The sequence below is a fragment of the Channa argus genome, chromosome 12 (assembly GCF_033026475.1).
Source record: "Channa argus isolate prfri chromosome 12, Channa argus male v1.0, whole genome shotgun sequence".
In the NCBI taxonomy this organism is placed as follows: domain Eukaryota; kingdom Metazoa; phylum Chordata; class Actinopteri; order Anabantiformes; family Channidae; genus Channa; species Channa argus.
The window spans coordinates 16,750,781-16,776,478 of NC_090208.1; the positions used below are offsets into that span (position 1 = coordinate 16,750,781).

At 39.4% G+C, this 25,698-nt stretch overlaps 2 protein-coding genes across 4 annotated transcripts; one reads left to right on the top strand and one right to left on the bottom strand.

The window, feature by feature from the left end:
- The first annotated feature begins 368 nt into the window (after nt 1-368).
- Nucleotides 369-22,382, top strand: capn1 (calpain 1). Its single transcript, XM_067523592.1, has 22 exons — nt 369-526; nt 3,097-3,776; nt 5,922-5,991; nt 7,445-7,563; nt 12,386-12,519; nt 13,356-13,524; nt 15,144-15,227; nt 16,108-16,193; nt 17,108-17,182; nt 17,330-17,490; nt 17,900-18,060; nt 18,229-18,240; nt 18,377-18,588; nt 18,770-18,809; nt 18,882-18,947; nt 19,036-19,093; nt 19,237-19,301; nt 19,486-19,554; nt 19,662-19,740; nt 19,834-19,950; nt 20,062-20,120; nt 20,292-22,382. Exons 2-22 carry the CDS (start codon nt 3,519-3,521, stop codon nt 20,316-20,318), a joined length of 2,121 nt encoding a protein of 706 aa, XP_067379693.1. The 5' UTR covers nt 369-526; nt 3,097-3,518; the 3' UTR covers nt 20,319-22,382.
- Nucleotides 22,383-22,499: 117 nt separating this feature from the next.
- Nucleotides 22,500-25,019, bottom strand: pnp5a (purine nucleoside phosphorylase 5a). Of its 3 annotated transcripts, XM_067523596.1 has the most exons (7): nt 24,860-25,019; nt 24,287-24,456; nt 24,095-24,198; nt 23,767-23,942; nt 23,387-23,577; nt 23,173-23,265; nt 22,929-23,069 (listed from the first exon to the last, which is right to left on the bottom strand). In XM_067523596.1, the coding sequence occupies exons 1-6, from the start codon at nt 24,880-24,882 to the stop codon at nt 23,210-23,212; spliced, it is 720 nt and encodes a 239-aa protein (XP_067379697.1). In that variant the 5' UTR covers nt 24,883-25,019; the 3' UTR covers nt 22,929-23,069; nt 23,173-23,209. The 3 variants fall into 3 exon arrangements, with proteins under 3 accessions (XP_067379694.1, XP_067379695.1, XP_067379697.1); XM_067523593.1 differs by lacking the exon at nt 23,173-23,265 and having other exon boundaries at nt 22,500-23,069; XM_067523594.1 differs by having other exon boundaries at nt 22,927-23,265.
- Nucleotides 25,020-25,698: the final 679 nt, after the last annotated feature.

Sequence of the window (25,698 nt, forward strand, 5' to 3'; positions counted from 1 at the left end):
TTGTTGGGCAGGTTATGGATGTTGTTTAAAGAGATGATATCCTATTGTTTGTGATATATATAGTTAGGCAGCAGCTTTCAGATAAATATAGCAATCAGTATTTACTTTTGAAATTAAGCTATGACATGAATAAACTTAAATTGGAATTATTCAGATAAGGTACAAAACTACAATTGAATGAATGAAGTACTGGGGTGAATGCATTTTGTTAAATTCCAACACGAAACAAGTAAGTAGGTAAAGACAAAGTATGAACCCTTTTTAAAACAAAAAACAAAGCAACTACATGAAACCCTGAGTGAAAAGCCCTCCCTGTGTGTGGAGTGTGTGATGACTGCGCATGCGCACCGCGAAGGGGGCGCATTAGATAGAATAGATCAGGGCAAAGATAGCGGGGCGTTTCTTTACAACAATCGCTGGCTGAGAGCAGTGCTGTGTTGAATCTGTGCTAAACATGGAAGGGAAATGACAAGGTAGTACACTGAATGTCTAAGTCGTTGCTTTTTAAAGAAAACATACCTGCAAGGTAAATATAAAATCTCTTCTTCAACATTTGTTTGACTTTGCAGCTTGCGTCGGGGTGCAGGAATATATGAATCTCAACATAGTACTGGCATCCAAGTTTAAGTTTGTTATTTAAGGGGAGAAGTTTGTGTGTGACTGTGTGAGCCGTACTAATGGAACAACTGTAACACATAGTGAAAAGTTCTCGCTTAGTATCGAACTATTAGAACTTTTGCGACAGCAGAAACACAAACTGGCGTCTGCCACAGCTTGCCAGTTATTTCCGCAAATGCTCATGTTTTCGCTTGCACCTTCCTGTACTCAGTGTTCACGGATGTAATCGAGAGTAAAGTGAGGTGAAAAGAAGTGTGTCGTGCCAGCTGTTCGTGTTGGTAAACTTAAGAAAGTTGTAGTTTGACATCTGGACATTGTAACCTCTCAGGGACCACACCTACCATCAGGACTACAGGGTTATCTGTATTAGCCATGTGTGCATCTAAGTTTCAAACTTTCATTGCCACAACTGCTCAACTTCTTGTTTGCGTTTTTTACATTTTCTGCCTGGTTTGAAGTGTCCCTGAATACTTTGTCATCATCCACTTTGATAGAAATCACTCACACATTTAACATTATTATTCGCCCCATTATGGACACGTGCGTGTCTAGTTTCAATGCGGGTCTATTTTCTCCACAGTGTTTGGAATATGAACCCCACATGCAGAAATACACTGGTGGCCATCAGAAAGGGTAATCACTGACAAACACTGGGCCTCACACACGCACAGCCGCCACTTGGTCACAATTAGCAGTCTGAGAATGAAAGTGACACGTTAAACTCAGACACTAGTAAGCAGAAAGCAGTAGTGACACATCATTTGTGATAGTTGCATTGGTTTGAAAATATTTTTTGTTTTTTGCCACCTTGTTCCTTTTTATTCCTGCATCCAGGGGAGGATCTAGAAATTATTTACAGGGTTGGCCAGACTGGCCAGAGCACAGGCTTAAAAAAAGTGGCACATTTGGAAATTTAAAATTGTTTTTATATAAAGAACTGTAAGTTAACACACATGGCCCCTGCCAGGACACTCTACTTTGTGTCTGTGTGTGTGAGTGTAGTGGGTCTAATACAACCAACTCAAAGTCATGTTGGGAAGAGTGTTCTTTAATAGAACAAGAGATTTAAAAGACAAAGCCACCAAATGGTCTGGAAGTTTTAGTGGAACATGCAGAGTTATGTATACTATGTTGTTACGTCAGGTCATTGTAATTGATATACAGTATTCAGAAGTAATTATCACTGTTTCACTCTTTCAAATAACACCAGGCTAGTGCAATATCTAATTACTCCAGTAGCTGAAACAACACTAGCTTCCAGTTTAATATTTATGACAAATATAAACAAATTAGATCTAGGTCTTTATGTGCTCAAAAAGTTGCCATTGCCTGCAGAAACACGTTTAATAGTATAAATGTGGCCTGTAGGTCTAATAGTAGTAATCTAATGTGCATTGTAACTGGAGTACTATGGCTTTTAGTGACAGGTTTTGTGGTAGGAGTGGTATTAAGGCTTGGTATCATTTGAAAAATGTCAGTATCAGTGACTAGAGCACATTGGGTTTGGAAGCAAAACTATGTATTTTCTGACACTTTACGTCAAGGTATATAAATACAAGCAGCTGTACAAAAGAACTTTTCTTGAAATCTCACAAAATTCATGTAATTCAGTCTAAAACTGCAGCAGAGACTGAACAGAGACTGCTGTTATATGTTGTTCTCTCTGGCTCTCTGCAGGAACAATTTCACACAGTAAACTGGGGCATTTTTTTTATGGGTGTGGTTCACAGTGAGGAGGGCAAACTATGACAAGGCTCTACTGCATTCTGAGAGCCAGTAAAAGCCAATCTCTATTCAGCTTCTGTTGTGACCGATTGTTGAGTATTGAAACAGGAAGAGTGTTTACTTTGGATATAGCAGATGGTCAAGGTGGTTAAAAAAACACACAGCTCAAAGAAAAATGACAAAAAGCAAACAAACGTTATCAATAAATCTGCCTTTTGTGCACATTTGTTTTCTGTGGGTATCGGGCAGAAAAAAGTTGTTGGGACTTCACTGACAGACCAACTGAGAACATTCAAGAGCTTTGTTGGCTCTAATGATGGTGCTTCCTCCTCTCCTTAATTAAAGAGTCACAGAGAGCTTTTGCTTGTTCCCAACCTTCTGCTGCTTTCATTGTTCATCAAAATTCATATAAAACCACACCGTCATTTGGTCGTGTGCACAATAAATCCCACACACACACACACACACACACTTGCAGCCGCATCCACAGCTTTTATCTGTGGAAACACACACTTGAATGTGTTTCTGAATGTTGCTGTGTGCACGTTCCTCTGTGCACAATGAAGGTAGCACTGATATGCCTATTGTGACTGGTGTTGGTGTATGTGGTTGACTGAAGACAGATAGAAAGGGCTTATTTGTCTTTTAATCCGTCATGTATAGAGCGTGTATATACTTGCTGTTATGTATAGACTTGTATCTCTGCATATTTTGTCAGGATTCACAGTGTCATTTTTACCTTCTTTCTTTTAGGGCTTAGCTGGTGGGATGAGAAAGGACTGATAAGCTGCAACCCTGTTGGTATCATTCATCCTGACAAAAGACCCGGATCCTGTGAAGCTTTTTATTTTTGAGCCCCTACACCTATAATTTGTATTGCATTTAAAGCAACTGGCTACAGTTGAACCACAAGTATTGCAACCAACGGGTTTCATCAATTTTTTTTAATAGCTACTGATGTTTCAGTGTGATTTATAGTTGAGACTTACAGCCGTTACCGCCTTATATCAGTTTAACATCAGTGCTTCAGTACTTTATATAAAAGCTGTTAGTGCAATAGGTCACAACTGCCTTATTAATTATTCACACATCCATCATCTTATTGTAGTTGTACACATAAAAAATCCAACAGAGAGTGAAACTTACCTCTACACTGTTAACGCCAAAAGCTCACAATGGTGGAGGAACCAATTCTTGCCACAGGCATGGCCGCCAGGCTGAGAAGCCAATGGGATCGTGATGAGGGTCTGGGACAGAACCACATGGCAGTGAAGTTTCTGGGTCAGGATTACGAATCTCTAAAAGCCCAGTGCCTCCAAAGTGGGCGAATGTTTGAAGATAACCTATTCCCATGTGACGCAACGTCTCTGGGATTCAAGGAGCTCGGGCCAAGATCCTCCAAGACCTACGGAGTTCGCTGGATGAGACCCACGGTAAGAAATTGAACTGTTTGACATTGCTGAGGTTTTTTCTTGGTGGGTCGATTGTTGAATGGATTTTGACTTTTGAGAATTACACATAGATGGATGTGGTGGGACTGGATTTGGAAGTTATGCACAACTTTGTTTGGGGAGCAGGTCATCCAAAAATGATGGACTATTCACGCAGCCAAATCTTTTATTAAGGTTGCAAGACCATCAGATGTTCTCTAGTAATATTCTGTAGTATTGTCAACTTAACATATCTGTTTTCATAAACCTTAAAAACAACAGACATAAATAAACAGTGATTGTTTTTGGCTACAACATTATTGGGGAGAATATTTACCTGAGAAAAATACAGAAGCTTATCATATTTATATTCAACTCTTTGATGATTTTGGATGTTGTTTGTGGTGTTGTTGCATTTTGCTGCAGTGACAGACAGGACTCTGCCTAATGCATTGCAGTAGTATTAATAACATGCTCTGAAATAATCATACATTTGATTCAGCAGCTCCCTAAAACACTATCAATAGAAACTGAACCCTGGCTGCCTGTAATAAAACTGAACAATACATTTAATTGTTTTTAAACCATAAGTCCAGTCATCTTTCATATTGTCTGAATCATTGAAAAACTGTTTTACTATTTTTAACAATTCCCATCTCAAAGTGTTGTTATGTGAAGCCTGACAATGCAGGATTGTTGTGTGCAACACAAAAACACCATCATGAGAAGCTGTGAAATAAACAAAGCAACAATGAACTACATCACTTTTTTTCTGTAGTAAAGGGACATGTCAGCCAGTGCACTGATGTGCTTTTAATTGGATCTGTGAACTTTATGGTGGTTACAGGCAGTTTGTTGTTCAGGTTTTGGCCTTTTTATTGGATCTTTGTAAAATGGAGAAAATGTCTGGATGTACATTTTGCTGCCAAAGTGAGGGAGAAAGCTCTGAAAGAAGCACGGATAATAACTTTCTATGTGTTGTCCTATGAAGTCCATCGAACACTGAGTGGTGACTTCAGGGGTGATTGAATATTCATTCTGTAGTGAACTGGTCCTTTAAGCATTTTTATTGCCTTAATATTTTTACCTATCCAAACACACTCAGGGACTTGAATTTCATCTGTTGCTTGGCAACCAAACTTTCTGTCAGTGCTTGGTAGATATGATTTTAATGCTCCAATAACACCAGTCAGGATTTCACTTTGCTCCACTTTAACTGGTTTTAGTGTCTTACAGAGGTAGTTAGTTTAACACCTCTTTTCCTTGACTTGATTCCATATACGTCCCCGAACGTCCAATCCTTTTTGCTTGCCTCGTCTGTGTCCCTCCTTTCTCAGTCTCTCATCAGTGCTTGCTTCATTATAAATATATCAGGGTGCTCCCTGTAGCCGAGTATGACACCAGAAAATGAAGTGACCTGTCTTCTTTAAGTGTTACTGCAGCAGCTTTGAAGACAGCATGCTCTCATTACTGTTCGATTTGCACTTACTTTGACAGGTCTCTGCTGTCAGCCCTGTAATAGAACAGTGAGACAAGTTCTGATGTTAAAGCTCTCTGGGACGTGATCATTGGCGTGACTGCAGCTTCTTGGTTGGTCTTGCATCTGTGATTTGATTGTGTAGGCCACCATGTGTAGCGCGCGTGTGTGTGTGTGTCAGCTCTAAAGCTCCTTAGGGTCACATCTCTCCAAAAAGTTTGAGGTTTCATAATGCATGTGGCCCCCTTGCACCACAGGACCTGTAATATTTACACTGCATAAGAGGGTTCATTATGCTGCTATTCCTCCCAAAAATGTGTGCAGTGTGATGACTGTTTTTATGAATCCAAACGTTTCTAATGATTTGTGTGTAAGTGTGCAGACAGTACTGGAGTTATTGGAGTGCATCCATTGTAAATATGGTTTCCAAAACATTAGAACCACTTCCTAATATAATGCACTCCAGTAAGACTCCGCCACCCACACGCAGTAGAATTATTACTTTTCTGACAGTTTCGACCAAAAAAAGAGAAATTATAACCTTGTAAAAATAGAATTTCTGCACTATAGTTGGCACATCCTCATGAGAATAACAGCAAATGTAACGTGTGCATCAGAAGGTAAAGTGACACTCTAATTTCTCTGTTTTTGTGTGTCTGTGCACTTTACAGGAGATCTGCAGGCGGCCTGAGTTCATCGTGGATGGAGCGACTCGCACAGACATCTGTCAGGGAGCTCTGGGTGAGTTGCACTGCAAGAGTTCCCAACCTTTTCACTGTTACTAGTACAGATATTAGGTGGAAGGAGAGGCAAACGCTAGCTTAGATCTAATCCTAGAAAAGGTAAAGGGAGGAGTTCAGCCAAATGAAACAGGCAATCTGGTGCGTGGCTTCTAACGCCTAGATATGAGACATGAATAAGTAAAGCTTTCCTCTCCACTTTAGAGCCACAGACAACATGACCTTGAACAAGACAATGAACCTTTACTGCAGCTTGTTTTTTGCACTATGTCATTATAACTATTAGTGTTATTGGCACATTTTCATATTATGCAATTTTTTTAGAGAAATGCCAATCGGACTTCTGGAGACTTACTTAAAGTATTGCCACCATATGTCAAGGTGAACAAACTGCTCTTGCTTAGCAAAGCCTTGCAAGCAGGGATCCTTCAAATGAAACCTCAAAACAACTGAGTTGCGATGCAAACACAGATCTTAAATTGGTGAGATTCAAATACTGCATATTAGGATTATTTATATGTATTATGTTGACTATTAACCATCTTCCACTGGACATTTGTTGACAGTTTGATGAAATGTTACTAGCCAATTCGGCAGTACTGGTAACAGTTTATTGCCTGAGATGTTTTCTGCTCGACACAGAGCTGCATCTATAATTCATGCTTTGTTTCTCTTCCTCACATCTGTAAACAAGGCTACCCTGCCCCTCTTAGGATAGGGGCCTCCTCCATCTCCAAATGAAAAATTTTAACCCAGGACCCTCACTCCCAGAGGAGCAACTATTGTGCAAAATAGTAAACCCAAAAACGGTGCGGTGAAAAATGTCATGCATAACTGCAGCTTGACTGAGTAGTCTGTTGTCAGAGCTTTCTGATTAAGTTATAGGATCTGCCCGCTGCTACAAGCGGCTGTGTAAAAATTATATTACAGATAGGAATACAAGCAAATTAGCATGAAAAACTTTGGAAACTGAGCTTCCACAGAGCAAATCAGATAACAAAGCTGTTGTATTTGTTTTTGGTTGGATTATCTCTGATCATAAACCACAGTCTGCATGTGTGAGGGATGGCAAAAACTATCTCAGTCAGGGTGTTCCTGTCCTCGAACCCAGAAACCTTTGCAACATGGCATGCCATAATAGAAACCCCCAATGTGGCTTAAATCCACAGTGTGATTCCCAGTAACAACATCAGTGCTCTAGTAATTATAAGTCCAGTTAAACACGTCTCTCCCCTTTCCAACAGTGCAAAACTTTAGGATACTTTAAGGATACTTCTTACTCGTTTTCCTTAATGGGTGAATTCCAGTTTAATGAAGGTCTTCTCGCTGGCCTGCATTCATATTTCATCTCAGCAGCATGAATAGCAATAGATCTGCAGTAAACAAATGTTTGAAAACACCGGTATTACATGATATCACCCTTGTTAACTGTGTGTGTGTGTGTGTGTGTGCAGGTGACTGCTGGCTACTGGCAGCCATCGCTTCGCTGACCTTAAATGATAACATCCTCCATAGAGTGGTTCCTCACGGTCAGAGCTTCAGCAGTGGATACGCTGGCATCTTTCATTTCCAGGTGACAGTGACCTCATGCTTCCTCCACATACACACTCTTTATAGTCACAGCTGACACATCCCACAGTGATAAATCCTGACTGCACTTCGGTGTTATTGTTGAAGATTGATGTGGGAGCTGTATATGAATAGAGGTTTTATCAACATTTATTGATGGCAATAAATTGATCAGTTGCTGCATGTTTACTTTAGTCACACATTTGGCTGTTGGTAGTGCTCAGATCACACTTCCTGTTTTTCCTGTTCTTTCACTTAATGTTAGGTGCGGCTCTGTTTATTGTGAGAACTTTTCTATTGATCCATCAGGAAGGTGAAGTCTTCAACTTTGCAAAAGCAAACTGGGGAAACATTCTGTTAAGTAAAAATCATGCTTAGTTGATCTGTTGTCATTATTAGATGCCTAATGACATTTTTGTTGAAAAAAAAAAAAACAGAAAATCTTTCACTATTGGTTTTCATTTTCACAATTCTTTTCACTCCTTTTTAAATTATTAAAACTAATAACAACTAATAGTCAGTAAAGAGCATAATATTGTTTTTCTCTACATAGTTTGGCAGCAAGAATGAGGATTTAAATCAGGCTCTTTTCACATGTCAAACTCCCACTTGGTTATTGTAAATAAGTGACCATTTCCACACCCAGTCAGTGAGTAAACTTCATCTGGGAAGATTTGACTCCCCATCAAACAGACTCTCCTCAAGTGACCAACACCCATTTCTTTATCAGGTGCATAAGTTTAAGCCTAGAAAAATTATAATCAGTCACATATATCACAGCAGAACATCTCTTAACAAACACAAAACCTCCATCTGTTTCTCTATGGTGGATCTGTGTCTGCTCTTCTGTTTGAAGGACCAATCCTGTTAATTCATGACGCAAACACAAAGTCATTCTTCTGGTTATTCTGTCTGTGTAATGAGGACCTCTGACACTCTGCATGGTCCTATCAGCTGACCTTTACTTTATACGCAAAACCAACACACGTGAAACCACAGGCAAATTAGACTCTGCTGGAGATGAAACGGGTGTTGACATGATTGTGTTGCAGGCAGTCAGCAGGAGAACAACAATCCTATTATCACAAAGTGAGGTAGAGAAGTCATGCAGCAGTGGTTGCTAATGATAGGGACTGCAGTTTCACATACTGTAAGATTCTGCTACTTTTTGCTACGTCACTTTAAGAGCATCTGTTACTAAAGCAGACTGCATAACCGCATGTAAACTGAAACAAAAAGCAGGAAGAAATGATGCATCCTAAACAATTTCAACCTTAGAGAAGAGCAACATAGATTGAGTCTGTCTTTACTTACTATTCTGTTCTATTGGTGAGTAATGTCAGGTGGAGGCGTGTCTGTTATCAGAACTCACATGCCTAATTATCTGTGTGTATGTGGGGGTGTGTGAACACACATCTGATCTATGCTTTGCAAAGCTCATGTTCGTCTAATGCGGCGAATCTACCAAAAGAGCTGGAAGAGAGGAGTGAGGGCAGATTTTGAACTGAGCATGCACAAAATGAGAATGATAATATTGTTGATAATAATTTCCCACTATCTCAACCTACTTTGTTGCTGAGTGTGCTTCCCCGTTTGATTCAGTGAGAACTTGAGCCAACCAGACTGTCAGCCCACAGACTGCTGACAAAGAGAGAGACACACAGAAAAGGGAGGGCAGGAGGAAGTAAAACAGGGAGCAAAGGGGAACCACTCACACATCAAAGCCACATTTTACAGACGTAAGAACCAAGTTACAATGTAAAATGTCACACATACACACAATGTTCTTCCAGGATCACTTCTGCTAGACTGATTGCTCATTCGTAAATCAAAACTGTCTGCTAGTGTAAACACACACAGAGATACAGGCTACAGTATTGTAGCCTTAATTCAAGCATCTCTTTGTTCCTAAATGTCTATTTTTCTAAAGCATACTGAAGAATGACGCTGAAGGCCTTTTTTCTGTGGGGCTGCTGTGGTGTCGCTGACTCATTGGATATTGAAGGATCAATAAACACACACACACAGTTACAGAGAAGTCTGCCAAGGGAAAGCAGAATACTTGGCTCATTTCCAGGAAGCTTTTCCATTTTTACATTGTTTAACACAGGCATCCTCTATATACACATGCACTCACACACACCCAGCAGAAATAATCATAGTTTCTTCTAAAGGCTTATTAAAGCATACATTTAGTGTACGTGCCTTAAAGTTAAATTACTTTCTGTTTAGTAAATGGTTCATTCGTTTAATCGTCCTCTTTTTCTGTTCCTCATACTGGTGTTGTTTTGTTTTTGTTTTTAAACTTTTGGCCTTTTTTATTTAGTTTGTGTCATAGCCAATACATATTTTTATGTTTGCGTGTCTGTTTCTTGCAGTTTCTCTATGTTCATGTCTCTCTGGGCATGTTGCCACTATCTGTTCACTTTCCTTTCTTGCTGAGTCTTCCAGGCATTCCCCTTTTGTATTGGTTTGGATCCTTTAAGCCTCTGCCATAGATTAATTACAGAGCCCTGCATGAGTCATCCCAAAATGTAATTATGGCTGTAATGTAAAAGTGCTTGCACTGGGAATGGCTGTTGGTTTAAGAAGTAGGTGAGAAAAGGATAGTTTGTGAATAAGTGAAGCAGGCTGACCAAATGAGAGGGATATGAACTAATCAGTCTCAGTCATCTTAGTTGCACATAGATTAAATCATTTAATTCTTAGTATGGCACATGTAAAACACAGAGTGTTGAGTTAAATGACAATTTCTTAAGCTTCAGTGATGGATAACTGCAAGTCATGACAGATGTGGAAACATGCTGGGTGTTGCTCCTGCACCGCTGTGAGAGAGAGGCTCAGCAGTTTCAGATGAAGGGAGAGAGAGAGTATGTGTGTGTGCTTTGTGTTGTCCTCAGTCAGCCCTGCTGTGCCGCAGCTCCTCCCAGAGGTGGAGTCTGTTCTGCAGGGCTTAAAGGATTTATCCATCCGTTTGTGTTTCATGCTGTTCTTCACACTTTAAAACACACATGCTGTCATGGAGAAAAAAAAAAAAGCTCACACAGGCTGATTGTTCACAAATATAAGTACAAATACACACAAACTGCAGACTGTTATTTGCCAAGTGACAGTGCTGCAATTTCCTTCCTCCTCTTTTTCTCTCTTCTTAATATTCAGTTACTCTGACACACACTGTATATCTTTTTCATAATTCTGCAGTACTACACCGTGCATTATTCGTGTGCACCAGTTTTACTACGTTACTTTAAGATTACTGTATGTGTCCAGTAAAAGACTTATGAATAATACAGATTGGAACCAAACCTATCAACCTGGAAACTGTTTTTGGGCATCACACATCTTCTTAATGTGGCCAAAAGGGAGGTGGTAGTTTTAAATGCACCGTCCCTTAGATTGAATGTGATGTGTGTCTAAAACTTGTCAGCTCCGTCACATTTACAGTGTAATTTACACCTTGAAGGTTGAGAATCAGAAATGTCAGAAGTTATTTGATTACATAACGAGTTTGTATGCAGGTTTGTTCAGAGCACCAAACATCAGACGCTTTAGTTAAGGTTTGAAACCAGCAAAGGGAATTCTTAATTCTAAATCCAGGGTTTATCGTTGGTCATTCTATGTTTTAAAACTTAGCAACAGTAACAGTGTGTAGTAGCCTGTGTAGTTTTTATGTTACTTATGTTGAAATGATGATTTTTTTTTTCTGTTAGTTTTTTTTTAACAGCCTAATTTGAGGACAACAAATCCAAATTTTATCTTTTAAAGATAAAGGTCATAGCTACATTCAGAGAATGTTTTTGGAGGAGGTGAACTAGCCTTGGTTCATCTGCTGCAAAGACGTACAGTTTATAGGCGTGTCAGAACCATCAGAGAACTTCTCCGAAGTTAAGACATTTTCACAGAACTTCTCTGAAGTTAGGACATTTTCAGAGAACTTGTCTCCTTTGAGTGGATAAACCAGCTTTAGGTTCTTTGGGAGTGAAGATTGATTGGTTCTCACAACGTTAATGAGTCATACATGCTTTCCTTAGTAACCCAATAATAGGTGAGGGTGTTGTCTGAATCTATATTATTAAAACGCTAAAGCATGCAGTCAGGTGTTTCTCAAATGTCTTTCAGTCTCACATGTCTCTTGTGTGTGTGGTGAAAGGTCGTAGCTACATATAGTTTTTCTTCTTTGCCTTTGGAGTTGTCAGTTTCAAACTAGAGCAAGTTTGACCCCAGGGAAAAAGCAGCTGTCCCTAAATCCAGCAAGCTGTATCCTGACTTAGAAATCAGAAAATGCTGATTGATCTGTGATAAAAATGTGGAAAATACCTGAGGCACTTTTACTCAATTACTGTGCTCAACCACAGTTTTGTAGAAGTTATTCAATTTATTAATTAATTTTTTTTTTTTTTTTTTTTTACTTCAACGACTATAGTCAATAGTTACACAATGCTTTAGTCATTTTGCACACACCTTATGGTTAAAGTAACTCCCAGCTTATTTTGGTTATCATAAACTACGAACGCTGCTTTTCTGCCAGAGATCATACTCTGGCAGAAAAGCAGCGTGTAGACAGGGTCATAGATGGTACTTCCACTAAACAGACTTTTCGCATATTGGAATAACTGTTGAAGGCGAAAGGGGTAAAATTATGTAGTGTTTCAGATTGTCTAGAGCAAGGATCTGTTTTCACTTTATTAAACTAGAATGAGTCCAGTATGACTTCTCGGTCCATGCTGAGCCTTCGACGAATCAGTTTTCTGCTGGTAATATCCCTGTTCTTGTATGTTTCGTATCTGTCGGTTTTATTTCTACTTTTTCTTCTGTCTGTCTTGCAGTTCTGGCAGTTTGGGGAGTGGGTGGATGTAGTGATTGATGACCGGCTGCCAGTGAAGGATGGGAAGCTGCTGTTTGTCCACTCTGCAGAGGGAACTGAATTCTGGAGCGCACTCCTGGAAAAGGCCTACGCCAAGTAAGACTGGCAGACAGTCGTCGTGTGATGTTAGAGCTGCATGTCCTACTTTTAATGACTCATACACTAGGAAAATCCACAACAATATAAACACGATATAAAATTAGTGCTTAAGTCTCAACTACAGTATGTCAGAGCAAGTCACAAGATCACAAGTTCAGGCTAACTGAATACTAGATGGCTTTTAGTATCAGGAGGAAGAAATGAGCATTGGGAATAAGATGAAGAAATACTTGATGGTCTTAAAAAGTAGCAGATCCCTACACCATCTGTTCCAGTGGACAGCTGTGGTCCCAGGTTGTGAATGTATGAAGTTATGAACGTGAAGCAGAGCATTGTTGTAGTGAGGTCACTGAGGGGGGGGGGGAGATGCAGCTGAGCTGTGACGGAGCATAGGGGCTGTAAAAGAGTGTAATGTACACTTTAATCTTTACCACACTTGAACTATTGTATTTGGGTACATGTCAATATCTGGCTGTGTTAAGTGTCTCATTGTACAGAGAATGCAGCAGACTCTTTGAATCAATTTCCCCAACAAGAGTTTATAGATCAACACAAATTGTTGTTAATTCTATGTTGGTACACAGACGTGTTTTAAAAACATCCGTACCCACATAAGTCTTGTTGACCTAAAGAAATATGCATATTTAATATGTAAAAATTGAAGTATAAGCTTCACCACGTGCACCAACGTTGGATGGCCTTCCTTATAGACAAAACAAAATAATTCTCTCATGAGTTTTATCTCTGTTACAGCTTCCTACCTCACATCTCTCCTAACATCATGAAGACTATTTCTTTTCATTAATGCTCATTAACATTTGGTTGTGTCTTAGGTTGAACGGCTGTTATGAAGCTCTGTCAGGGGGCAGCACATCAGAGGGCTTCGAGGACTTTACAGGTGGCGTGACTGAGATGTACGAACTGCAAAAAGCCCCCTCTGACCTGTACAGCATCATCAGGAGGGCCATAGACAGGGGATCCCTGCTGGGCTGCTCCATAGATGTCAGTACAGCAACGTTCATGCATGTTTTGACCTAAGCAAAAGGGAAATGGAAACTGATTTAAGGCAAATGTCTGACATACAAATTTACTATTTAGGTTGCTTTGGTTTTGTGAGGATTAAACAAGAGACATATAGCATTAGCTAGTGAGCTTTGAGGGTGCTGGTGGTGGATTTTGTTGTCTGAATAGAAACAGGCAAGCAGTTTTATCCCATGGTAAACCTTACATTTACTGCAAACAATATGTCAACTCCTGCCAAGAAAAGCCAAAACTTTCTAATACCAAAATGTTTATTACTTTTTGAGCTTGATAGATCTGTTTTCAGAGAGATTACAAGTGACTGATGTAAAAATAATTAGAGCAATCAATCTTCTCAGTTTTCATAGCCTCTAGACGGTTTTTACTTTAAAAATAGATTATTCTCTGTAGCTGAAGTCAGCCTTTTTCAGTCTCCTTGCTCCTCAGAGCTATACACTTTTTTATTAGGCATGTTTTAGGACCTCACACTTCAAATATTAATCCTAGGGTGCATTTGATTTGTAATGGACACATTATTTTGTAAATGTAGGAAATTTTGATAAAAATGCATTCATTATGAAATAATTTGACAATAAAATGGTACAGTAAGTTGCAATGCTAATTAAAAAAAGATTAGACAAGGTTAGTATTACTTACATTCTTTATTCAAACTTTAACCTCTTCCTAGGGGATACGTTAGAGTTGGCTGTAGATCAGTAGCTCTTAAATTTTATGTGTCAAGCTGGGAAGTAGTAGACATACTGTATTACTGTTTCCAGAAAGGCTCTTTGCTTGTAGCACTCAGGGTGGGTGAGGGGAGGTGAGGTTTGGACACTAAATGGAGCAGTTTGAGTGAATGTGTTTTTACACAACTGTTCTGTGAGGACACCAGGAGAGGGCAGCAAAGACTGGGAAACTTGTAGATAACTGTTTGGAGCGAGCAGACATTCAATGTATGAATCACTAAATGTGAATTTGAGTGAGGTAGGAGTCATTGAACTCCGTCAGGTTGAAGGGCATTTCTGTGATCAGAATGCCTCCCTGTGCTGCTCTGTTTGTGCAGGAAGAACGTACACATTGTCTCATGTGGCATGAGAGTTAAATATCACAGGTTATATTTTGCAGAAACTAAGAACTGGCAAAAACAGAAGTATGGAAATAGTAAAATTTGGATTTTGGTGAAGAAAAAAAGTCTAAAAGGAGCTTGGTTTGTTCTCTAAAATCAAAAAACTATAATGTATGTTTTTGCAGTTTGTATGTTTTAGATTCGTCCAATAAAGTAAAATCAAAGCAAAATGATGATATACAGTAAAAGTCAAATTTTCTTTTCAACATGCTAAAAATACAATTAAGTAGAATGAATACTAATACTGTAGTGGATTGTGTACAGCTCTCAACAATTTTTAAATTTCATTATGTTTGCAGCTAGCATCCCTATGCTGACATCTGTGTTTAAATGAGCTAAAACATAATGATAGTGACATCATAACGTTAACTGACACAGTGACTGAGACTCTTTGCCGGGTTACTTTTATGAAATGGTGCTGCAGACGTCTTTGACCCCTGTTTTATTCTGTTGCAATCTCTTGTCTCATCACCAGATCACCAGCTCAACAGACATGGAGGCCGTCACCTTCAAGAAGCTGGTGAAGGGACATGCCTACTCTGTGACCGGTGTGGAGGAGGTGAGTACTTAGCAAGGACTGAGGCTAGAAGGCATAAGAGTGAAAGCGCTTTTCTCAAACCTTAAAGATACTAATATGAAAAAAAAGATTCAAGAGAGCTACAACATGAATCAAATATAACTTGGTTCACTTGAAGAACTAAAGCTACACATAATCTATTTTCTCTTCCTTTTTCCTTAAAATGTCAATGACTTTAAGTTGGCTCATGCTACATGGTACATAAGTTAGAGTGTTTGTCTGATTTCTGCAACCACATCCAGTGTGTCTCTGGATGCACTTTAGCTCCGTTTTGTGTGTCTGTGCTGATCTAAAAGTTAACCAGCTGATTCTAAAGTCAACTAAAGAGAACAAAAAGTAGATAAAACAGATCAGAGTTGTAAAAGGCCCTGTATTATTGTTGACACTGCAATATGTGCCCAAGCCTGCCTTATGTCTAGAGCGTCCTGTATATGCAGCAGCAAGTACAGCAAGCTTAATAAGGCGCCACATGATTGTAATTTTCACTTATGGCAAAACAGAAAGGAAAATACGCAGCCCTAGAGTTATAGTTTAAACTCTTACTTTTGTAGTTGATTCCAGGCTACAGTACAAATCTTACATTTTTTGATGTAAAGCATAAACTTTGCATTTTGTCCTGGTGTTCACACTGAGCCATAGAGAACTGTTTTTTAACCTTCATAAGCAATTAAATAGTCATATAATGAATGAAGACCAGCTCACATCAAAATGAAATGTAGTGCTAAAATGTACTTTCTGATTATTATGATTGGAAAATAAGTGGTAAAGTAGTTTTATTGTAACACTTCATTTCAGGGTGAAGTACCATGACATGACTGTGTGTACAGAACAAGAACATCATGTGTTGTTTGTTTGCCCTTAGGTGACGTACAGAGGAAGCAAAACCAAGCTGGTGCGCATCAGGAACCCCTGGGGCGAAGTGGAGTGGACAGGAGCCTGGAGTGACAAGTAAGATTTTATTTAACACCGACTAAACTCCAACAGTGGTGTTAAATAATAACCTAAACTGGATAAAACACACTGTTCTCAACTTATGACTTTACAATTGTTTATTTACATCAAATGAGTTTTTGGTCCTCTTTAAATCTTCATAAGATTTAAAGTCGCTCTGACCCCTAAAGAGCTTCTGAAGAAGAAACGATAAGGAAAGGGGCTTAGGTTGTCCAGGTGTCCTCACTGTTAGGTAGAAGAGTCAAAGTGGAGACATGGGGAAGATTTTATTATATCATGTAACTGCTGTTAGGAAAGTAACACAGTTTTTCACTGTAGTGTATCACAGTCCATTTGAGCAACACAAACATGGTCATAACTTTAATTATTCTGGAGGTTTCTGTAAGTCTGAATTGGCCAACATTGACTATTTTGCTAAAGGTAAACTAATGTGTGATTTTACAGTATACATAATGTGCATTAACTCACATCTTGTAGTTTAGGTGTATAGTAAGATTTCCATGTTTAATGGTAGAAAATGAAAAAACTTAATTTAGCTAATGTTTTCAGAATGATTTACATCGAGTGTAATTGACTTAAGATGGAAAACCAAATAGTGTCTAATTGGATCAAGACCAAATGGCCGCATTAAATGAAAGTGCTGAGCTTATCAGTTATAAAACAATAAATGTAGTCTGTTGTTAATGTTAGGAGAAAGCTTTGCTAGTCTAGTGTTGGTATTGGAAAATGGTGTGCAAACCATAATTCACTCATTCACCTCAATAATAAAAAAGGAAATGTATGTTTGTTATCAGTGTATGGGTTTAAATATAGATGCAATATATAAAATATGAAATAGGTATGTAGACTGTCTCCCGCTGATCTACACACAGGTTGTCTGACCATGAAACTTTTCTTCATGTTATCCTCAGCTCCAGAGAGTGGGATGGTGCGGATCCGTATGACAGAAGCCGGCTGCAAAAATGCAGCGAGGACGGTGAATTCTGGTGAGAAAACTCGAGCATTTTGCCTCTTATTTTTAAGAGACATGTTTTGCTTTTAGCATCTGATTAGGATGTGACCCCAAAACGGGGGAAAACTGAAAATGAAATGAAATGAAAACTGACAGTGGAAATTCTTTGTCTGCCTCTTAGGATGTCGTTCAGCGACTTCCTGCGTGAGTTCAGCCGCCTGGAGATCTGTAACCTGACAGCCGACGCCCTGCAGAACAACCAGCTGAAGAAATGGAGCACTTCACTTTACCAGGGCGAATGGAGGAAAGGCAGCACTGCTGGAGGCTGCAGGAACTTCCCAGGTATGACGTTTTCTCATGTACATTTTGGAAATGTTTATTATTTCAAAGGTTTGAGATACAGTTTCACAGCACAGTACCCCTGTTACATTTGAAAACTGGTACGGGGGTAAAGAAAAGGAAGGGTATAGAAGGAGGGAGGAAAGATTTGGATGAATTTACTGAAGGAATGTGTCTCCCATTTTAAGAAGTCGTCTTCAAACTATTGCATGCTTTTCAAAAATCTGATAGGCCCCATCATGACATGGGAATCTGTTCATTGTATATTTTGTTCACCGCTGTGGCCTCAAACCTTGTGGTCTTATTGACAACATTACCCCATAACAACAATATAGTCTTCTCTCCAGCTTGATATGTATCTATATATTTTATACATCACGTGCCATCTGACTTTATCACCTCTTGTTTTCAGCATCTTTTTGGCTGAACCCACAGTTCAAGATTGCACTGCAGCACCCAGATAGTCCCACTAAACCAGACTGCACCTTTTTGGTTGCCCTCATGCAGAAGGATCGTAGGAAGAAACGACGAGAGGGTAAAGACATGGAGACCATCGGGTTTGCTGTTTATGAGGTTAGATGTGCACAAGCAAACTCAACAACTCTGGTCTAAGCTACAACTGTAAAACCCTTGAATGCAACTTAAGTATTTTTTTATTTCTTACAGCTGACACGTCACACTTTTTTTCTGTCCTTTTTTGTTCCTCATCACTAATTTGTCTCATGTCTCTGTGCTTCACAGGTTCCAAGTGAGGTATGAGCTTTACTACCTTCCACTTTGTTTACTCAGAAATAGGCATTTTAACTTGGTATAAGTTTAAAAAATAATTAAAATCTTTAGCAAAATGCAGTTAAACTTTCCTGAAGAGCCTGTTGAACTCTCCTCTCAGTTTAAGGGCAAGTCAGGGGTCCACTTGAAGCGAGAGTTTTTCCTCACCCACGCCTCCAGTGCCCGCTCTGAGCTCTTCATCAACCTGAGAGAGGTCAGCTCGCGGTTGCAACTGCCGCCCGGAGAATACATCATCGTCCCCTCCACTTTTGATCCAGACAAAGAGGCCGACTTTGTCCTCAGAGTTTTCTCTGAGAAACCTGCAATGTCAGAGTGAGTGGGGGGAAAAAAAAACCTTTTTACATGTTGAAGGACACAGTTCCTAAAAAACAAAACAAAACAAAAAAAAACTGCAATGTTGACAACAAAATACAATACAGCAACGATGAATATTCCACTGGTTAAAAATATGACCTAAAGAGCATCTTAAAAGTGACTTTTTCTTTTTATTTAGGGAGCTCGATGACAAAATTACATCCAATGTTCCTGCAGAGGTGAGAGGATGAGACAACCATCTAATACAACATGACCATAAATGATGTGTACTAAACTTGTTTCTGTTTCAGGTTCGGCTCGACGAAAGTCAGATCGACGCAGGCTTTAAGAGTCTCTTCAGACAGCTGGCGGGAGCGGTAAGCACTCTCTTCCACTTGCACGAAGTAAAATGGTAATGTGCATAGTGGCATTTGATCTATTTTGCCATCTGTGTTTGTGCAACAGGACATGGAGATCAGTGTGACAGAGCTGCAGACAATACTGAACAGAATCATCAGCAAACGTCAGTAACAGCAGAAATCAATTAGGAATTTATGGTCACCTCCCGCATTATAGAAAAGTTTGGTACTGCTTTTAAAAGTCTGTGCATCGTGTTGGTAAAAAGGCTTCTTTTCATGTCCCTCCTTTGATTTCTTCTGTTAACAGATAAAGACCTGAAGACAGATGGTTTTACTCAAGAAGCTTGCCGCAGTATGATAAACCTCATGGACGTATCCTTGAAATGGGTTAATGCAGCTAAAAAAGCTTTAAATTTTGTTATCAGCTGCATGTATGTATGTATGTAACTCGATGTAAACGGTCTTGTGATAATAGATACTAAAAAATAACAACTAATGTTTTTTCGCACTTGTTAACTGTGAAAAGTCAGTAATGGTCCTTAACTCCTCCGCTCAGACGGACGGCAGTGGGAAGCTCGGCCTGGTGGAGTTCCATGTGCTCTGGGAAAAGATTAAGCGATACCTGGTGAGACTAAACACTGATGGGTGGAGCAGGGAAATCAGTGTAAATATGGTTGATTGTGTTTCTCTTCATTCTTTGTGTTATTTCTTCTGTTTTTGTCGCCACAACAGACCATATTCAGGGAATTTGACTATGACAAATCGGGAACCATGAGCTCCTATGAGATGAGAATGGCTCTCGAGTCTGCAGGTACTTTTTTATTTCATCAGAAACTCTTTGCACACATAGAGACTTACATTTTCTTTCTCCTGACCCTGTTTTGTGAAACCATTTCCTCCTCAGGTTTCAAGCTGACCAATCACCTTTTCCAGTTGATCATCCTGCGCTACACGGAGGAGGACATGTCAGTGGACTTTGACAACTTTGTCACCTGTCTGGTTCGACTGGAGACCATGTTCAGTGAGTCTAATTACTGTCTAAAAGCAATAGTTCGCTTTGGTCTCATGATCACTGACTTTTAACGTTTAAAATTCCAAATATAAGTGTATTTCTTGGCTTCTGTCTCTGCAGAAACCTTTAAGACTTTTGACACAAATGGAGACGGTCAGATAACACTTAACTTCTTCCAGGTACGGCCAAAAATTTATGTGAAGAGAAACAATGTCTTTGCTATTCATACAGATTTGATCAGTATTTGTGCTGAAGCGCCTGCTGTTTAATTGTTTTGGAAATTTTACACATTGTTTTGTGAAATAATACAATAAGCCATGCCCGATTCACATGCTTGTTCTGTTTTACAGTGGATTTCCCTCACCATGTTTGCCTAGAGAAGAGTGGGCAACCCTTGTAGCTGTTGCACTGCACCATGCTGCAGCTCCAGGCCCAATATTTGCTCCTTCTGAAGTGCCTTTTCTCCTCCAGTTCTTCCTCTTCTCTGTGTTTGCTGCTGAGGCCCCCTGATGATAAGACTGTGAATTAATCTTTACAGTGCCTGTACTGCAAATTTGCCAATCCTGTATTTGTCACCTGCATTGCCAACAGATGGCTCTTTTTTTTTCTCAGCCACATGTGGGCAACATGGGAGGCAGAAATAATCTTATTGGATACATTTCAGTGGGTGGAATCAAAAGTTACGTTGTCTTTACACAAATATTAGATGTTATTCATGTTTAATAAAATTGATAGCCACAATAGTTTGTTGCTCCCAGTTTTAGAGGGCCAAAAAAAGTTCAAAACTACATCTACATTGATGAATTAATTAATAAACACTGCATTAATCACATGTAAAAATCGAGGAATATGTGTATTAATTTAAAAATTAAAACCTAGTAATTTCAGGAGTTTTTTTTCTTTTACGCTTTTTTTTTTTTTTTTTTTGTATTTCAGTAGAATTCATTTTTACAAACTGTTTTTGCTTTAATGGCAAGATGGGATTTAGCTTTTTGAAATTACTAATAATTCATTTTTTCCTTACTTTTGTTTTTTAAAACATTTGGCAGGCTAAGCCAGTCTTACAAATTGTACGAGTGAAAGGACATGAAAGTCATATCAAAAACTTAACTCAATTAGTGAGATTATTTTTGCCTCCACTTCTATTTGCCCCCAAAATATCATTTCAGCTGGCCAACTTGTGGACAATGGTGTGTTTCTGCTTTTGTTTTTTCTAAATCTGGAATGTTCCAGAGTTAATCCTCATTCATAACTACTTATTTTAAATGTAGACCTAGTGAGCAGTAGATTGTACATTTATCTATAGAGGCAACTTGATAAGAATAAATCCCAACAGCTGATGAGTGAACTCTTCTTGTGGGTAGTCAACCAAGGGAGTGTTAATGTACTGTACCTGAGAACCTGACAATTACTCCACTTTTTTATTGATGGGAAATGTATGAAGTTCGGCTTTATGTCAAATAATACAATCTCAGTGCCAGGTGTCAGTGCAGGGAGCTGCAGATTGCCACTTTGCTCTGTACCTAAGATTGAGTGCATATAAATGTGTATCATATTGTTTTTGGTTTTTTCCTACTTTGTATTTTCAGCTGTGCCTTTTGGCCTGGAACTTTTTGTTTACAGCATGTGCCAAGCATTGCTTTCAACTCTGCAGCGACGGTCCACTCATGAAGTTTTAAAAGGCCCTTCAGTGCAGAGACGATGAGTGTGTGCTATACATGGGTGTATTCTTTAGCACTTGATCTGCTTAGCTTTAAAAAGTGCCCACTTACTATTACAAATGTTTGGGTACTGCAAAATATAAATATAAAAGCTTTCATAGCAAAACTGGAAGTGGATGCTATTGTGGTTTAAATAGGGTTTAGTTGGGTCCTGCCTTCCAAATAGAAAGCACTTGGAATTCGGGTGACGGTGAATAGTTATGTAAGACGAATGGATATGTTGAATACATGCTGTATGAAATGTCTGTTGTCTGCCTGCCTATTCTGTTAAACTGTGTTTTGTTTGAGGGAGTTGTGTATTACAATATGACAAGTTTTAGCAGGGGAAAAAAACCACTTGAAACCATGAAAAAACGGAGGGTTTCAGGAGGGTGTACAGTGTCATAATTTTCTTATCAAGCAAAGGTCTGAACTGCCAATGTTTCATCTGCCAATAATTAAACCCCTTTGTTTTTGTAAAACGAGAGATATGACATTTTCAAACATACTTTTAAAAACAATCCAAAAGGGACTGCCAGACCCTTACATTTATATGATACTCTAACTATGCCAGCATTTTGGGGGTTTTTTTGTGGAGTAATGCTTATGTAACGCTTATGTAACATTACCCAATGTTTACAATGGGAAGATTCTTGGTCCCTTTGGACTCATTGATCATGTAATGCCTTGGTTTACCGTGTAGCTTTCACTTTGAAAATAAATGGGCGAAGGTTTTATTGAGTCCCTGAATTATTATTTTATGCTTAGGTTTTAAATCTAACCTGAGACTGGTGGTTAGGTTGATGGATTAAATTGCATAAAAAAGCTGAATTGCACACACCAAAGAACACAAACACATTACAGTAATAAATAGTACTTTTAATAATAACATTCATATAAAAACTGTACACATACACTGGTGATAATACAAAGACCTTTACAGCAGATTCTGGATCATTGTTAAGTTAAATTGCAGACTTTTATACAGCTGATCATATACATTAAGTGAAGTTTAAATGATACACAAACCTGATAACTGACTTTTTTTTTTTTTAACTGGAAACACTTGATGGAGGAATTTAAAGATAAGATATCAAATAAGGCCCTGTGAGAGTAAAAGCAGCCTTACTGCACACGTATATAATAAACTAAGTGAGACCAGATTAAATGTCAATCCCCAACCACTTTATGCCCCTAACACACGTGGTGTCTCTTAGGCGTAGTTGTTGTGTTCAATCCTGGTCACCATAGTGGAAACCAGCCGCTCCAGCTGCTCTTTTCGCAGCTTGGCCGTGTGAAGGACTTCCTCGTGATTGGCCTTCTCTCCGCTGTCGTAGTCCATAACCACCTGGTTGGTGATCAAGGAGAGACCAAAGACACGCATGCCGCAGTGACGGGCGACGATCACCTCGTAGACCGTGCTCATGCCTGGGACATTTAAAAAACAAAATGAGGATACAAATACAAAAAGATAGCAGGATAGATAAAGGTATAGTCTAAATGTTTATTTTTACTACTCAGAAATACTGACATGACATGTGACACTGGCTTGGGCTCCGATGTTTATATCAACAGAGAGCTTTACAGCTTTGATATCTCTTCTTATGTGCGTGAAGTCTGACATCTGTCGTACGTAATAAAACTTAAAAGGTCAATTTGTCATGTGTCACTGCCCCAATATAACCTATAAAATTGCCAGTATTTGTGGTTTGTAAGCAGCATAAGCTCTATAAAGAAATACTTACCAACAGCATCAGCACCCAGTCTGTACAACATACTACTCTCAGCAATGGTCTCGAACGACGGGCCTCCTACCATGCAGTAGACACCCTCCTTCAGGAAGTTTCCGTAGCCAAGCTCCTGTCCCACGTCCATGGCCATCTGGTGTAACTCTCTGTCATATGCATCGGACATGCAGGGGAAACGCACTCCAAACCTGAGGGTAGAAGTGGACAGACAGGTGGAAAGGTTGCTGAATGTCTGCACATGTGTTTAGTGGGTCTAATAATGATTGTTTAATTAAACTAAATAATGAGTAAAGCCACAGTGGCCCTTTCTGGAAGGTGCAGGAAATGTCTGTGCACACTTAGCAGAAGTCCATACAGACATAAACACACACACCCACCTCTCATCGTTGGGTCCAGCCAGTGGATTATTTCCAGCAAAACCAGGCAAGTTAATGTGGTCTTTGATGATCATAATGTCTCCCACTTTAAAGTCTTGATTGAGGCCTCCAGCTGCATTGGTCAGTATCACCGTCTCCACGCCGAGCAGTTTAAAGATGCGCATAGGCATTGTAATCTGCAAACACACATACAGCATTTGAACAAAATATTCAGAGGTCATTTTGATTTAAAATATATTTCAGCAGCATAACTGTAGATTTCTATGTCAAATCCATTAAATTTGGCTAAACTCTTCAAATAAAAACACACTTGTTACACAACACACACCTTCTGGATTATGTAGCCCTCATAAAGGTGGAAACGCCCCTGCATGCAAACGCAAGGTCTCCCCTTTAATGTGCCGAACACCAGTCGTCCTGCATGACCGTGCACTGCAGAAAACAATACAACCAGTCGGTAATAATCAGCACTGCCTGACAACTATTCAGCAGCTGAAAGGTTTGTTGTTGCTGAACTCACCAGTGCTCTGTGGAAAGTTGGGGATGTCCTTGTAGTTGAAGATAACCTGGTCCTTTAACATGTCAGCCAGCCCTCCAAGTCCTGAGCCGCACACAATGCCCACTGCAGGTCGGAGGTCTGTCTGGGCCAGCAGCCAATCAGCAGTGGCCTTGCAGTCTTCATAGCTGTAGCTGTATCGTATGAGAGGAAGGCTTCAGGTTAGAATGACCACTGTTTGCAAATTAAACAGGAATCCCAGCAGGTTAGGGTATAATATCATGTCAGCATTAAAAAAAAAGAAAAAAAAGTAATGTTGTGAAAGCAATATAAAGCATACAGTTTGGGATCTTTTGTTAAGCCCTTGAACACTCGGCAAAGAAAGTTTAATATCATCATCTTACAAACATCGGAAGCTGTGTTATTTGTAGATCTTAGATCTGTATAAACTCATAGGTCACTGTCCAACACGTGCGTCCCGCCCCCAGCCAAACATTCCAGGTATATTTTTTGCCCTCAGTCCCGACATGTGTCCCATGTGTTCAGCAGCACAGGCCGAGCAAAGCTGAAATACAGTCTGCTCAAATATGTACTCACCCATTATTGTTCTCTGGAAACATAGCCGAAGATTAAACAACCGTCTGAAATATAGAAAGTGCCTCCTGAGAAAAAATCCCACAGTTGAAAATGTTAAACCAGAGCCACGCTGTTAGACATGAAGAAATGTCCAGTCGCACTGTTTATTATAGGGCCACAGCCCCCCACCCCTCTCCCGTCCCCGGTCCACCTCTGCTCAAAATCCAGTCTCATTGGCTGCATCTGCACGCCTTCATAATAACACGTAACACAGGGAAGGAGAGGAAATGTTCTGTACTGCATGTGTGTTGTTCTGATGGAATGTCCCCACCCCACTCACACCCACCCCCCCAAAACAGCAGCATCAATACTGATCAGGGCCCCCTGTAAACTCTGACCAAACAAAAAACCCATAATGTGATCTGTTTTCTCAGCATGACTCAGGTTGTGAGTTCACATGTCTGATCCTGTTCTGGTCAATAGGATGCAAATGTTAATATTTTTCACTTATTGAGTATCTCTGATCATAATGGATATGGCAAAACCATACATGTATAAATTTGTGTTGTATTTCTTTAGTATTTCACAGGGAAATGTACTTTTTACTTGAAAGATTAAGATTCTCCGCACACACACACACACACACACACACACACACACACACACACACACACACACACACACAAAAGAATAATTCTTACATTTAGTTTATCCTTATACTGTCACTTTTACACCCCCGTGGATGTGGTGATTATATTATGGTATTTTAAAATGAAATATTATAAGAAATTGAAATACCAGAATGGTAACTGATCACTATTAATTATGTATCTGCTGCTCTCATGATTGAATTCAAAAAT

Excerpts from the sequence above, each read along its gene's own strand:
- capn1 (XM_067523592.1), top strand. The coding sequence starts at position 3,519 with ATGGTGGAGGAACCAATTCTTGCCACAGGCATGGCCGCCAGGCTGAGA. Across the intron at positions 5,992-7,444 it reads CATCTGTCAGGGAGCTCTGG|GTGACTGCTGGCTACTGGCA; the intron begins GTGAGTTGCACT and ends GTGTGTGTGCAG. Across the intron at positions 13,525-15,143 it reads TGCTGGGCTGCTCCATAGAT|ATCACCAGCTCAACAGACAT; the intron begins GTCAGTACAGCA and ends TCTCATCACCAG.
- pnp5a (XM_067523593.1), bottom strand. The coding sequence starts at position 24,882 with ATGTTTCCAGAGAACAATAATGG. Across the intron at positions 23,578-23,766 it reads GCTGGACCCAACGATGAGAG|GTTTGGAGTGCGTTTCCCCT; the intron begins GTGGGTGTGTGT and ends TTCTACCCTCAG. Across the intron at positions 23,070-23,386 it reads ACTGGGTGCTGATGCTGTTG|GCATGAGCACGGTCTACGAG; the intron begins GTAAGTATTTCT and ends TAAATGTCCCAG.